At 40.5% G+C, this 16682-nt stretch overlaps 1 protein-coding gene across 4 annotated transcripts in view; it reads right to left on the reverse strand.

Annotated features, from left to right (window-relative positions):
• PHF3 (PHD finger protein 3) overlaps positions 1 to 5859 on the reverse strand; it is a 103307-nt gene extending 97448 nt beyond the window's left edge. The window contains exon 1 of one of the 4 annotated variants that reach the window (XM_067702880.1): positions 5728 to 5859. Coding sequence is in view for 2 of the 4 variants with exons in the window: in XM_067702879.1 (XP_067558980.1) it covers positions 4867 to 4868 (2 nt within the window). In the remaining 2 variants the exon portion in view is untranslated. Of the gene's footprint in view, positions 1 to 4866; positions 5279 to 5727 lie in introns of those variants that run through there. The other 3 variants (XM_067702881.1, XM_067702879.1, XM_067702878.1) reach the window with 3 other exon arrangements.
• Positions 5860 to 16682: the final 10823 nt, after the last annotated feature.

Consider the following 16682-nt stretch of genomic DNA (forward strand, 5'->3'; position numbering starts at 1 on the left):
TGCTGGTGGAGGGTCCTGCCTCGATGCTGGTGGCGCTGACTGACCAGGGTGGTGGCTGCTCAAGGTTGGCGCAGCTGCGGCAATTTCTTGAAACCAGAAGACAATGAGGTCTGCTGCAATGACAGACTCTTCCTTCCACAATGTCTCTACAGCACGACACACTGTTTGATAGCATGCTACCCACCGCAGTACTTCTTTCAAAATTGGAGTCAGTCTTCTCAAACCCTGTAGCTGCTTTATCAATTAAGTTTATGCAATATCTAAATCCTTTGCTGTCATTTCAACAATCTTCACAGCATCTTCACCAGGAGTAGATTTCTTCTCAAGAAACCACTTTCTCTGCTCATCCATCAGAAGTAACTCCTCATCCATTCAAGTTTTATCATGCGATTGCAGCAGTTCAGTCCCATCTTCAGGCTCCACTCCTAATTCTGGTTCTCTTGCTACTGCCACAACTACAATTACTTCTGCCACTGAAGCTTTGAACCCTTCAAAGGACTGGAATCAACTTCTTCCAAACTCCTGTGTATCTTGATATTCTGACCTCTTCCCATGAATCACGATGTTCTTAATGGCATCTAGAATGGTGAATCCTTTCCAGAAGGTTTTCAACTAACTCTTCCCAGGTCCCTCAGAGGAATCAGTATCTATGGCAGCTATAGCCTTACAAAATGTATTTCTTAAAAAATAAGACTTGAAAGTTGAAGTGACTCCTTGATCCATGGGCTGCAGAATGGATGTTGTGTGAGCAGGCATGAAAACCATTCATCCCACTGTCCATCTCCATCAGGGCTCTTGGGTGACCAGGTGCATTGTCAGTCAGCAGTGATATTTTGAAAGGAATCTTTTTTTCTGACAGTAGGTCAACAGTGAGCTTAAAATATTCAGTAAACCATGTTGTAAAGAGATGTGCTGTCATGCAGGCTTTCTTGTTCCATTTACAGAGCACAGGCAGAGTAGATTTAGCATAATTTTTAAGGGCCCTAGGATTTTCAGAATGGTGAATGAGCACAGGCTTCAACTTGAAGTCACCAGCTGCAATAGCCCCTAACTGGAGAGCCAGCCTGTCCTTTGAAACCAGGCACTGACTTCTCCTCTCTAGCTATGAACATCCTAGATGGCATCTTCTTCCAATAGAAGGCTGTTTTGACTAAACTGAAAACCTGTTGTTTACGGTAGCCACCCTCATGAATTATCTTAGCCAGATCTTCTGGATAACTTGCTGCAGCTTCTACATCAGCACTTGCTGCTTCACCTTACATTTCTATGTTACGGAAATGACTTCTTTCCTTAGACCTCATGAACCAACCTCTGCTAATTTCAAGTTTTCTTTCTGTATCTTCCCACCTCTCTCAGCCTTCACAAGATTGAAGAGAGTTAATAAGGCCTTGCTCTGGATTAGACTTTGGGTTAAGAGAATGTTGTGGCTGGTTTGATCTTCTTTCCAGACTACTAAAACTTTCTCCGTAACAGCAGTAAGGCTGTTTCACTCTCTTCATTCATGTGTTCACCGGAATAGCACGTTTAATTTCCTTCAAGAACTTTTCATTTGCATCCACAACTTGGCTGTTTGGCACAAGAGGCCGAGCTTTTGGCCTATCTCGGCTTCCAACATGCCTTCCTCACTAAGCTTAATCATTTCTAACTTTTGATTTAAAGTGAGAGACACAGACTCTTCCTTTCACTTAGACACTTACTGGCCATTGTAGAGTTATTAATTGGCCTAATTTCAATATTGTTGCATCTCAAGGAATAGGGAGGCGCAAGGAGAGGGAGGGAGAGAGGAACAGCCTGTCGGTGGAGCAGTCAGAACACACACACATTTACAATTAAGTTCACCATCTTACAGAGTTGTGCTTTGTGGTGGCCCAAAATAATGACAATAGTAACATCAACACCGATCACAAACCACCATAACAAATATAGTAATAATGCAAAAGTTTGAAATATTGTGAGAATTACCAAAATGTGACAGAGAAGACTCAAAGTGAGCAAATGCTGTTTAAAAAATGGGCGGCGGCAATAGATTTGCTCCATGCTTGATTGCCACAAACCTTCAATTTGTAAAAAACGCAGTATCTGCGAAGCACAATACAAGAGGTATGCCCGTATACCCAAACTGGAATCCAGGCAGTGAGATTCCTGAGCCTGCACTTCTAAACTACTATACTTTATGCAGTCTACATTCATAACACATATCAAAATACTGGAAACAAAGTGACATGCCCACTTCCAAAATAAATTGGGAAATATGCACTTAGCCACTCCCTACATATAAAAAATAAAATGGCTGTCCTCAGTGTATATAGAACAAACATCAGTTTGGAAGTGATTGACCACAAACTTCACAATTTATTTTCAAAAACTACAATTTTAGAATGGTTTCATGTGGCCATCTCATACAAATTATGAGTGACTTAAAACTTCAGCTTTTCTGTACAATCTACTAAGCCATTCAAAATTTTCCTAATAAAGTTAGACTGTGCCAAAAGATAAAACTTCAGGATACTATTTTGAAGTTTTTGCTTAACTATTTCTCTCCATCCTCTCTCCATTATACAAACGATCATAAAACTTTTAATCCCGACCATTAAAAAATGATCGATATTAAATACACGATGCATGGCCATAATTGTCCAGTCTATACATTTGGCAATTCCTCACACAATGTGTTTTGTAACTCTTGAAATATCTTCCTCTTTTAACTCTTAATACAGTGATTTAACATCTCATGTCTGAATCTGGTTTCTCAACCTAGATTATGATGTTCCTTGAGTGTACAAACAGCACCTGGGTCTCAAATATTTTGAATCAAATCAATACTGTCAATATCATTCGCTGTGTAATCAAAGGGCAACATTAAGAGAGAAGTTTTTTTGCTGTCCTTAAAAATGCAACAGCATCAGAAATGTGTAACTACTTGCCAAGTCATTTTTTGTAGTTAAAAAATAAATTGTCTATGCTTCTGAAAAGATACTCCAGGATTCTCAGAGGGTGCTCAAACAAGAAATGAAAGAAATAGAGCCCAAGATGTACTGTTGCAGAAAAGAAATCCAGCAACCACGTGTCCAAAAGAATTGATGAGATGTAGATGAACAAAAATATTTAGAAGTCAGCACTCCAAGAACCTTGCACTCCCTGACACTATGTGGTGGTAAGCCACAAACCTGAAATGCTAATCAATAAACCTCATTTCTTCATTAAATATAATAAAGATCTTACCTCCAGACAAAAATTATTAAGTAAAAAAGATTTCGTGAGAAATCTGTGTAAAGAAAAAAATAATAAAAATAGCACATTTAAGAAAGCAAACTGGGCCTTCCCTAGTGGCGCAGTGGTTGAGAGTCCGCCTGCCGATGCAGGGGATACGGGTTTGTGCCCCGGTCCGGGAAGATCCCACACGCCGCAGAGCGGCTGGGCCCGTGAGCCATGGCCGCTGAGCCTGCGCATCCGGAGACTGTGTTCCACAACGGGAGAGGCCACAACAGTGAGAGGCCCACGTACCACGAAAAAAAAAAAAAAAAAGAAAGCAAAATGTATCACAAAGGCAAGCACCAAGTTACCATGTCAAGGAAGATAAACATTATCTATATTTTAGTACCCCAAAACTAACTTTTATCAAGAAGTTTTATTAGCATGCTATTATATGTCAAAAATTATCAACCTTCCCTGAATCAATACTCAATACAATTCAAATTTTAATATTATGGTCTTAAATGATTAACATAAAGACAACTTCCTTTCCATTTTTCTATCCTGAAAGTTGCTTCGGACCAAAGCTATTTTTCACCTACATTTACACAAACCACTTCTCATAGATTTGACTTATCTGAACATGCAACAGATGAGTATATCACAGGATAAGCTAGACAGTTATCTGAGGTCTATCCCAACAGCACAGAATGTATAACTAATTCAGTGTGATCGATAAGGAAGTTCACTATCCTCCCAAAGTATGCAAAAGCAGTATAATAAATTATATTTTCAAGCTCTTCAGTAAATGGACCTACAAAACATGCACGGAACAGGGGAAAACTTGTCCCATCACTAACTCATGTGTTATCCTTCTCACAAATCTCCCATACAGCTGCCAAATAAAGCTTAAACTCTAAGCCTGTAGTTCTGCATACTTAACAACTGGCTCACTTCAGTTGAGTGTCTGTCTTTCCGCTGCTAAGGAACTGACTGAACTATGTGTGGCTTCATCAGCGCAATGATAGCTATTAAAAGTACTTCCTCAAATTCTGTTACTATCATGGGGAAATGGAGTATATATTTTAAAATAGTGATGATGAAGATGCTGATGGAGAGAAAATTCATTATCGTAATATATGGCCAGTAAAGAGAACTGGGGAAAAATAATAATTAAGAAAGGTCTAAGTGGTAATGACGGTTAAGTAATCACTATCTGAAACAATAATCTTCACAACACAACACGTTTTATGCTCTGGAATGAAGAGACAAATTCAAAAACAAGAATGCTGCAAAGATTTCCTGGTTCTTTGACTAGTGTCTCTACCAGAGAAACATATCTACCAACATTTTCACAATCCCAAACACTTCATTCAATAATCAAAAAATGGTAGGTAATGAATGAGTAATGGAGACACAGTTTTGGAAGATCTCAAACAACCAGTTTAGAAAAGCGAAGACAAGTTAGAACCCAAAACAGTAACTAAGTAGAACAATGTACTATCTAAGCACTCCCTAAGTGGCTGACTGTATCTCCACCCCCCCATCCCAAAATAACGCGCTAAAGTTCGTATTTGCTAAGGATCAGCTACCGATGTTTCATTTTAAATTAAGCATCTCTACATGTGATGAAGATCAAGACTAGGAAGATAGTAAGTCGTTGTTGCCACTTACATTAATGACTATTCATGATCATGTTCTGCAAACGATTCCTGAGCACCAATAAGCACACACTCAAATTACTTCGAATCACGGTCTTCGAAAATCAGCATTTAAAAACTCAAAGATGGGGAAAAAGTCATCGGACCCGGCAATACACAGCTGGGGAAAAGAAGGGGCACTGGACTGTGCGCGGTACCAACATTCCCTCCCTTTCTCCCTCCTCCCCGCCCCCCGGGTCAGGTGATCAGTTATTTAGCACCATGAACACCCACGTATCGACAAGTGGCTCATTAAATTACACGTATTATCGAAGGCCAGATTCCTGGCTTCTCATTTCAAACTATGCAAAAGGAGTCGACAGTTTGGGTCCTGAGCACAAAAGCGCGCGGTCGCAGGAGGGTGGATGGAGCGCCGACTCCTCGTCCCCACCAGCGGGCACCCGGCTCGGCTTCGCGGCCAAGGCCAGAGCCGGCTGCCGGGCCGGGGCCCAAAGCTCGATGCCGAAGGGCCGGGTCGGGGCCTGCGGGCTGGGCCTCCCCGGCAGCGCCCGCCGTGCCGCCCGGCCTGCGCGCCCGCGCGGCGGCGCACTCACCCCGAGGCCCGGGCGCGGAGCCGGCGGGGAGGCCGAGGCCCCGACCCTCCGCCCGGCGGCCCCGCCACAGCGGCCCAAACGGTCCCGGGCGGCAGAGGCGGCGCGGGCGGGCCGAGGGCAGCGCGCAAGAAGCCGAGAGGCGCCTTCCCGCTGCTTCCCGCTGCGCGGGAGGAAGGCGCGGAGTGCGGCCGCGGGAGGGCGGGAGGCCGCGGAGGCGCGGGGCTGGGGTTGGGGGAGGGGAGGGCCGCCCGTCGCCCGGCCGCGGCCGCGCCGGAACTCACCAGCTCCGCCGACGAGCGCTACCACTGGCAGCGAGAGGAAGATGGTGGCCGCGCCGCCGCGGAGGAGGGGGCCGGCTACGCCGAGAGGGGGTACGCGCAGGACGCAGGCGTCGCTGCCACAGCCTCTGCTTCCTCACGGCCCGGGCGGCCACTGCGGACCACGCCGTCCCGTTTTCCGCGCCGCCCTCCTTATCCTCGTTGCAGCCGCCGCCGCCCAGGGCCCGAGGGTCGCTCGCCTTGTGGGGACCTTGCGGCGGCGCAAGACCCCGCAGCCATCGGCGTGCGGCGACGGCGCGGGGGCTGGAGCGGGGTCGCGTCACGTGACCGCACTGTTTACCGTTCCGGGGCCGCGCCGCGCCTGCGCGCTGCGAGCCTCCCGGGCTTCCGAGGGCGCGGCACCGCCCGGGCCAGGGCTAAGGCTGCACACAGTTGCGTTTTCTCGGTTGTAGTAACCGCTAAAGCTTCCTGCTGAATGTGATATTGATGGGCAGATCTGCTCCCCCTTAGGTGCTTTTTACGAATTGAGTGTGTGTTCCAGAATGGCGGGCGAGGGTGGCGCGGACTGAGCCCCTTGCCCACGAATCCCTGCGGGCTTTGCACCGCAGTCCCGTCGTGAATCGCCTCGCCCTCGTCGTTCCCCTGTTAGCGAGCCGGTCTGCGTTCAGGACTCAAGCTGCCTCCTCCAAGAAATGTTCCCGATCTAAGTCAGCAGTTCCCAAGTGTGGCCAGAGAATCTCCGGAGGGGCCCCCAAGCCCTTTCAGAGGGTCTCCAGTTCTTTTGCAATGGCATGTGTATAAGGCCCAATTTTCTTCATCTCCCTCAACCGAAACAACGTGTAGCAACCGATTTAAGGCAGAAGCAGAAAGGAGAATCCAGCCATTCTCCGTGAAGCCCGACAATGCAGATACTTGCAAAAATTTAAAACAATGCCACTCTTTCATTAAATTTTGTTGGTAAATGTATTTTTCATAATAAATATTTATGGTAACAATGAATTTCGGTTTTTTTAATGTTCTTTATTGTTCTTAGGTTTAATTTCTAAGACGGTAAATATGAATACATATCACTAAACCATATAAACAAAAACTCTTGGAAGTCCCTCAGTAATTTTTAAGAGCGAAGAGGGGTTCTGAGACCAAAAAGTTTGAAAACCACTGGTTTAGGTTATGTGCCTCCACAGCAGCTTGGGCAGACCTCTATCTCAGCCCTTAACAAGCACTGTCGGGTAATTGTGGCTAGTCGTTCCCCAGACCAAGACGAGCCCCTTAAGGACCAGGAATGTTTCCTAACTGCAGGGACCATGACAGTACCCACTAAAAAATGATAGCCAGCCAGCACCTGCTGTGCTCTTCTAAAACCTTTACTTGTTGATTTAAGCCTCAAGCCAGCAGCAGGCCACATTGTAGGATGCAGTGCCAAGTAGAATAATAGCTCACAGGCATGTGGTGAAGATCTGTTCTGTACTTTCTCCAGTCTTGTGGCATTTCAAGCACTCTCCAAACCAAATGCTCTTCCACAAAGGAGGTTTAGATTGTCCTAATTCTGGAATCCTAGAATTCAATCCCCTCTCTTGATTCATCAATCCCTCAGAACCTTGTTTTACAATCTCTCTTTTTTAAAGTGTTTTTCTGAGAAAGGAGAATACAAATGAATAGTCAAGGTTTTTTTTCACTTGCAATGTCTAGGATGAATTGCAAAACTAAATCTAACTTTATCTTTACTCTTCTCCTGGACCTCAATGTGAAATTTGCAGAAGTCATTAGAAAAGAATTTTGTCAGAAACAAAATTCCACCCTAAAGGAATTCAATACAGTAGAGCTTGAATGGAAAATCATTAGACGGAAAATCCCCTTCGAGGAGCTGGGGGAAAACTTGTCTTGTTAGAGAAATTTTCATAAATTTATGAAAAAACAAAATGGAAGTAAGAAATATAGGAACCATAAGCCTGTCACATTTACAAAACAAAAATTTCTATCCTTAAAAAGCCAACCAGCTTGCCACAGAGCATGATGTTTTAACTCTGTTATTTTGAACGAGCCAAGGGCCCAGGTTCACATTTGTCTTGCTTTTTGCATCCAGATATAAACACAAACTATGTCTCTTTTACCCAATCCATACAAAGGTTACTAGAAGAAAGGACCAGCATAATAATACTGGGAACAGCTCTAACTTAATGCATGACGCTGTTTTAGTTAAAAGACGTTTTGAAAAATCAGATTGTATTGGTAATATTGAAAACTACAAATTAACTTAGGAAAATTAAATATGATAGAAAACAAGACAACTAGCAATAGCAAAAACTGACAGTACATTTATAAATGACTATAAAGAAATGAAAGAATGAAAATTGACAAAATTTGGATCTTACAAAATTGAGCCTGGCAGAAAGTGTGGCCATGGAAGACAGCTCACGATGCAGATACGAAGGTTAATTTTGGCATAAAAAGTGCTTGTCATCACTAAAACACTGATCCCTACAGTATCATCAGAGTAAAGATGGGGAAAAATTGAAAGAGTTAACTGCAATGAACAGAAAATCAGTAAAAATATTAAATTTATTTAACGGGGTTTTCTCTGGAAAATACTTTCTATACACCAGACACACTTTCAAGTTAGTTTAAGAGAGATGTAAATGTTTTTATTCCTAAACATGGGATCAAAACAGTGGGGTTAAAATATCCTGAACTCATTTTACTGAGATCATCATGGAATTTAGAGGCTTCGTCCAGAACGCTGTGCACCTCATGATTGACGGGCTTGCTCCCTTCCCACACTTTCTCTGCCTGCTTTATTCAGAAAGATGGCTCCCAGCCACTCAGGCTTTCAGCAGCAAACAATGGGTGAAGAGGAATTGCATGCCTCATCCCAGGGTGAATAATTTGCACAGCATACCAGAGTTCAGGGAGATCTAGAGAGCGTGGGTCAAACAATACCATAAAGCTTTTCCATGCACCAGGACTGCACAAGGTATAAAAGAAGCTTTGCACACTTCAGCAACTCTAAGGTACAAGGAAGGAGCAAAGAGAGACGTGAGACACCAGTTTTCTAACCAGTTGTGTCCTTAACGATCCATATGACTTACCTCTCCCAACGCCTCTACAATACTGTCCCTGCCAACCCACAGCTATTACATTTATTTGGTCCTTTTTTTAATCCATTCCATTGTGCACCCCCAGTGGGTTTCAGAAATAAAAACCTTTCTTCCTGGCCTCAAGGAACTCAGAAGAGTGAGAAAGATGGGCCAGTGGACAATTACACTGCAACCTGGTAAATGCTTTGACAGCAGGTGGCACATGAGACATGTATTAGTGCTCTACCTGGCCCGGAGTGGGCAGAGGGCATTTCTGACAGAGGGGATGCCTTCCAGGGCAAGAAAGTACCAACGAATCTGCTGCGTTTCAGGAATTGCAAATGATTCATTACCTGGTTGGACATATTGTAGCCATGAAAATAATTTAAATTCTTTTAACAAAGAAGGTGTGATAATGTCCCTCAGTGACAATGTCACCTCCCTACTTGAAATCTTTCATGGTTCTCCGAAATAAAAAGAATAAAATTCAATATGGCCATCAGGATCCTGTAGGATTGGTGCTTCTCCAGCTCCTCAGCCTCCTCTCTCCCTATTCTCTACTTTTATAATTTATGATACAGCAACATGTAATTTCTTGCTGTTTCCTACATATACCCATACTGTCCCTCAACCTGAAGTCTTTGCTCCTGCTGTTACCTCTGACAAGAATGCCCTCCTCCCAACTGACCCCAAACATCCCCACAGTTCCTCCCACCACTTTATCTAGATCGCTCCTTCATCCTTTTAAGATGCAGTTCGATGATAATTGTCTGAATCCATCACACTTAATGATGAAACATTAGAAGCATCCTCACTCAAGCCAGGGATGAGCAAGGCTCCTACTATGACCACTGTTATTCAATATTAGCCAATACAAAAAGGCCAGAAAAGAAAGAACACATAAATACAGGAAAAGAAAAGACACAATGACAGTTATCTGCATATGATATAACTGCCTACCAAAAAGAGTCAATTAAATGACTACTAGCAAAAAGGAGTTGCCTGAGTACTAGGACAGTTATTAAAAAATCAATAAAAAGAAAAATAATAGCTTTCCCATTAACAGCAAATGCCAATTATAATACAATTGGGAAAATAAATTCCAACAAAAATATATGACACTTAACCTAACAAGAAAAAAATGTGCATTTTTTTCATGTATGCAGAAAAAGAAAAACTATACTTAAAAGGAAACTTGACCCAGAGTAGCCAAAATTATTTTGAAAAAAAGAAGAAAGTGGGAAGACGCACACTTCCCAACTTTAAAACTTACTATGAAGCAACAGTAATCAAGATAGTGTGATACTGACATAGGATATACATATTAATCAGTAGTATAGAACTGAGAGTCCAAAAATAAACCCATGGGTAATGGTCAAGTGATTTTGAACAAAGATCTCAATATCATTCAATGGGAAATAATAGTCTTTTCAATAAATAGTACTGGAATAACTAGATAGACATGTGCAAAAAAATGGAGTTGCACCCTTACCTCAAACCATACACAAAAAGTAACTCAAAATGGATCAAAGGCCTAAGTGAAGGGCAAAAATTATAAAACTCTTAGAAGAAATCATGATGGTAAATCTTCATGACCTCATATTTGGTAATAGTTTCCTAGATATGACACCAAAGCACAAGCAACAACAACAACAAAAATAGATAAATTGGATTTCATCAAAATTAAAAACTTCTGTGATTCAAAGGACACTATCAAGAAAGTGAAAAGACAACTCATAATGGGAGAAAATATTTGCAAATCATAAATCTTATGAGATACTTGTATCCAAAATATATAAAGAACACTTACAACTGAACAATAAAAAGCAAATAACCCAATTTAAAATGGACAAAGTACCTATATATGCATTTCTCAAGGAGATATAAAAATAGCCAATAAACATATGAAAAAATGCTCAACATTAATCTTTAGGGAACAGTAAATCAAAACCACAGTGAGGATGGACCTAGAGAATATTATGCTTAGTGAAATAAGTATACTGTATGATATCACTTATATGTGGAATCTAAAAAATAATACAAATAAATGTATGCAAAACAGAAACAGACTCACAGATATAGAAAACAAACCAATGATTACCAAAGGGAAGAGGGAAAGGGAAGGGACAAAGTAGGGATAGGGAATTAAGGGATACAGACTACTATGCATAAAATAGATGAGCAAAAAGGATATATTGTACAGTGCAGGGGAATATAGCCATTATCTTGTAAGAACGTTTAATGGAGTATAATCTGTAAAATTCCTGAATCACTATGCTGTACACCTGAAACTAATATTGTAAATCAACTCTCCTTCAATTAAAAAAAAACAGTGAGATACTACTTCACACACAGTAGGATTTCTATAATCAAAAAGATAGATAATAACAATTATTGGTGAGGATGTGGAAAATCAGAACACTTGTACACTGCTGGTGGGAATGTAAAATGGTGCAGCTGCTTTGGAAAACAGTCTGCAGTTCTTAAACTTAAACATAGAGTTACCATATGACCCAGTAATTCCATTCTTAGGTTTATACACAAGAGATATGAAAATATATGTCCATGCCAAACCTTGTACATGAATGTTCATAGCAGCGCTATTCATAAGATCAAAAGGTGGAAACAAGGTAAATGTATGAATAAACAAAATGTGGTACATCTATACAATGGACAATGGAATATGATATGGTAATTTTAAAAAGTACCAATATGCGCTACAACATGGATGAACCTTGAAAACATTATGCTAACTGAAAGAAGCCAGTCACAGAATACAAAATTTATTTTATGAAAAGGTCAGAATAGGTAAATCTATAGAGTCAGAAAGTAGATTAATGGTTGCTTAGAACTAGGAGGGGAAGGGGTGACAGGGAGTGATGGCTAAATGTTTAGAGTTTCATTTCAAGATGATGAAAATGTTCTAAAATTGACTGTCATAATGGTCACACTTCTCTGTGCATCTCCTAAAAACAATTGAATTATACACTTTAAATGGGTGACATATGGTATGTAAATTTCATCTCAGTAAAACTGTTACTTTTTAAAAAGGAAACTTAAATAAATGAAAACATATACTATGTTGTAGGTAGAGAAAAACAATATAATAAAGATGCCAATTCTCCCCAAAATCACCCATGAAAGTGTTACCATTCCTTTTTTAATTTGGCAAGAGAATTTTGAAGTTAATCTAGGAGAATGGAAGAGCTAATATAACTATCACAGGTAAAAAAAAAATGGCATGAGACTGTCTGGGGAACAGAGAGATGGTCAATTAAAAGAATAAGGACAGGAACGGGAGACTGGGGATTTGCTACTTAATGGTTACATGTCTGAGCTTTCTATTCTGTTCCATTGATCTATGATTATGGTTTTCTGCCAGCACCATATTGTTTTAATTACTATAGCTTTGTACTATAGCTTTGTAGAAGCAGGAAGCATGATATCTCCAGCTTTGTTCTTTTTTTTTTCTCAAGATTGCTTTGGAAATTTGGGGGATTTTTGTGGTTTCATACAAATTTTAAGATTATTTGTTCTAGTTCTGCAAAACATGTCATAGGTATTTTGATAGAGATTGCATTAAATATGTAGATTGCTTTCAGTAATATGGACATTTTAACAATATTAATGCTTCTAATCCCAAACACAGGATATCTTTCCATTTAATGTAACAATGAAAGGATATTTATTGTGTGTCATCATCATCCTTTACTCTGTCCTTATCCACTTATGCCCCAATCAACCCACCCCAGCACCCCCCCCAGGCACCAGGCATCAAAGGGAGTGGAGACTGAACAGCCAGTCTCATGAGACTGAACACCTCTCATGAGCCAGGCCCAGTATAGTTTTGTCCCAATGCTTCTGTAGACAGAAGCCAAGGGAGCTGTGTTCAATAAAGGAATCTGAGAGATGTGAAGGTACAAAGCTCAGCTCCATTGGTACCAGAAGACCAAGTGTGGTGTAGAAGGGTTGGAGTCATTTCATCCATTTCTGGAGCAGAACACAGATGGCTTTAGCAACTACCAGACTTCAGGGGATGTGGTGCTTTGTTGGTAACTTAAGGGTCCACAGTTTTGGAGGCTCTGAGAGACGTGACCTTAGTCCAGCCATCACCATTGTTGCAATGCCTCCCTCTCCCCAAATACAATAGTAGTGACCTAGTAGGTAATGAACGTGAGGAAAGTGGGGGCAAGATAATAGCAGAAGACTGAGCTCACGTGCAGATTGAGTCAAATACATTTAAACCAAAAACCTTAGCCATTGACATTTGTTATGGAATAGTGAGACTCTTGCCTCCCCAGCCTGTTCCCACTAAAGGTGGCAGGAGGGATATTTGGTTCAAATATGTTATCACTCCCTAGAGGATGAGGAGGTCAAATACCTGTACATTAAAGATGGGCTGGAGCACCCCAGCTCCAGCTTCTGCTGGGGTAGGAGGAAGTGGGCATCACTGTCATGCTATAATGAAGTATTTAGACATGCACAGATTAACATTTTAGGCAAACAACAAATGGCTGAATGGTAAAGTTAATATTCAGCAAAACTGGATGCTAAACCAAATGATACCATAAAAGAATAAACTTCTATGAAACAGTAATTAATCTGAAATTTAAAACTTTTCATTGTTATTAGGTTTATTATTAGTTCAATTTTAACAGTTTGATATTACAGTGCAGGAAAAATCATTACTCAACCACATCCACGATGTTGCTCTTATGGTCACTCTATGTGCATTTGTGAGACGACGTATCAAACGGGGGTTTTGTGATAATTTACTTTCACCTGAGATCATTAGAGGAGCTACATACGTTTATGGCCAGGTCTGTCAGAGTAGGTACTGCTGACTCTGATGCTGCTGCTGGTGGGATTGTGCTTTCCTTCCTCTCCAGTAGTAACTGACTAAAGAAAAGATTTTGTTTTACTTCTGGGCTTGAAGATTTGGTTGATGCTTTCAATATGTGCATATTTTTAAGACCATCCTATGATATAAAGCTTTGTGAGCTAACTCAAAAAGATGTTTCTGATTATTTTCAGAAGCAGTCTGAAGATTGTTGTTCCCTTCACTACAAAGATACAATAGGCAAATCAAAAATGTGGAAAATTCTACAAGTCAAATTACAGAGTTTCTTCAACAAATTAATAACATTAAAAAAAAAAACTAAAAATGGTGCAAATGAACCGGTTTACAGGGCAGAAATGAGACACACATGTAGAGAACAAACGTATGGACACCAAGGGGGGAAAGTGGCAGGGGTGGTGGTGGTGGGATGAATTGGGAGATTGGGATTGACATGTATACACTAATATGTATAAAATAGATAACTGATTAGGACCTGCTGTATAAAAAATAAATAAAATAAAATTCAAAAATTAATAAAAAAGAACTAAAAAGGAAGAAATATATTGATTAAAAGAAATTTTAAAAACACACAAAACAAATACAAGGTGTGAATCTTCTCTGGATTCTTATTTGAACAAACTAATAATCAATTGAACAAACTAATACCTGGACAAACATAACTAAACTATAAAAATGCTTTTAAAGTAATCAGGGAAAATTGAACATAGACTAGGTATTTAAGGCATTTAAAAAATTTGGTTGTGATAATGGTATTTTTTTCTTTTTTTAACATTTTTATGTTATCTTGGAGTATAGTTGATTTACAATGTTGTGTTATTTTCAGGTGTACAGCAAAGTGATTCTGTTATACATATAACTATCCTTCTTCAGATTATTTTCCCATATAGGTTATTACAGAATATTGAGTAGAGTTCCCTGTTCTATACAATAGGTCCATGTTGATTATTTTTTATATAGTAGTGTGTATATGTTAATTCCAAACTCCTAATTTACCCCTTCTTCCCATCTTTCCCTTTTGGTAACCATAAGTTTGATTTCAAAGTCTGTTGAATCTGTTTCTGTTTTGTAATAAGTTCATTTGTATCATTAATTTAGATTCCACATATAGGTGATATCATATGATATTTGTCTTTCTCTGTCAGAATTACTTCACTTAGTATGATAATCCACAAATGGCATTATTTCATTCTTTTTTATGACCAATATTCCATCATATATATATGAAACATATTTTCCCTATCTATTCATCTGTTGATGGACATTTAGTTTGCTTCCACATCTTGGCTATTGTAAATAGTACTGCAATGAACATTGGGGTTCATGTACTTTTTCAGACTATGGTTTGCTCCAGATATATGCCTAGGAAAGGGATTGCTGGATCATATGGTAGTTCTATTTTTAATTAATTAATTTATTTCTTAAATTTTTGGCTGCGTTGGGACTTATTTACTGTGTGCAGGCTTTCTCTAGTTGCAGCAAGCAGGGGCTACTCTTCGTTGTGGTGCACGGGCTTCTCCTTGCGGTGGCTTCTCTTGTTCTGGAGCACGGGCTCAAGATGCATGGGCTTCAGTAGTTGTGGCACATGGGCTCAGTAGTTGTGGCTCGCAGGCTCCAGAGCACAGGCTCAGTAGTTGTGGCACACGGGCTTAGTTGCTCTGCAGCATGTGGGATCTTCCTGGACCAGGGCTCAAACCCATGTCCCCTGCCTTGGCAGGTGGATTCTCAACCACTGCGCCGCAGGGGAAGCCCTCTATTTTTAGATTTCTAAGGAAACTCCGTACTGTTCTCCATAGTGGTTGTACCAATTTATATTCCCACCAAAAGTGTAGGAGACTTCCCTTTTCTACACATCCTCTCCAGCATTTATTTTTTGTAGACTTTTTGATGATAGCCATTCTGACTGGTGTGAGGTGATACTTCATTGGAGTTTTGATTTGCATTTCTCTAATAATTCGCTATGTTAAGCTTTATTTTTTTTCTTTTTTGCGGTATGTGGGCCTCTCACTGCTGTGGCCTCTCCTGTTGCGGAGCACAGGTTCCGGATGCACAGGCTCAGCGGCCATGGCTCACGGGCCCAGCCGCTCCGCGGCATGTAGGATCTTCCCAGACTGGGGCACGAACCCGTGTCCCCTGCATCAGCAGACGGACTCTCAACCACTGCACCACAAGGGAAGCCCTATGTTGAGCATTCTTTATCTGCTTTTTGGCCATCTTTTTATGTCTTCTTTGGAGAAATGTCTATTTTGATCTGCCAATTTTTGATTGGGTTGTTTGTTTTTTTGATATTGAGTTACATGAGCTGTTTGTATATCTTGGAAATTAATCCCTTGTAGGTCACTTCATTTGCAAATATTTTCTCCCATTCTGTGGGTTGTCTTTTCGTTTTGTTTATGGTTTCCGTTGCTGTGCAGAAGCTTTTAAGTTTAATTAGGTCTCATTTGTTTGTTTGTGTTTTTATTTTCATTACCCTAGGAGGTGGATCCAAAAAGATATTGCTGCAATTTATGTCAAAGGGTGTTCTGCCTATGTTTTCTCTAAAAGTGTTAGAGTATCTGGTCTTATATTAAGAACTTTAAACCATTTTGAGTTTATTTTTGTGTATGGTGTTAGAGAATGTTCTAATTTTATGTTTTTACATATGGCCATCCAGTTTTCCCAGCACCACTTATAGAAAAGACGGTCTTTTCTCCACTGTATATTCTTACCTCCTTTGTCATAGATTAATTTACCATAGGTGCATGGGTTTATTTCTGGGCATTCCATTCTCTTTCATTGATATGTAAGTCTGTCTTTGTGCCACTACCATACTGTTTTGATTACTATAGCTTTATATTATAGTCTGAAGTCAGGGAAGTTGATTCCTCCTGCCCCATTTTTCTTTCTCAAGATTGCTTTGGCTATTCAGGGTCTTTTATGTTTTCATACAAATTTAAAGATTTTTTGTTCTAGATCTACAAAAAATGCCATTGGTAATTTGATAGGGATTGTATTGAATTAGTTAGTGTACAGAAATGCAACAGATT

Source organism: Pseudorca crassidens, chromosome 13, assembly GCF_039906515.1.
Source record: "Pseudorca crassidens isolate mPseCra1 chromosome 13, mPseCra1.hap1, whole genome shotgun sequence".
Taxonomy (NCBI): Eukaryota; Metazoa; Chordata; class Mammalia; order Artiodactyla; family Delphinidae; genus Pseudorca; species Pseudorca crassidens.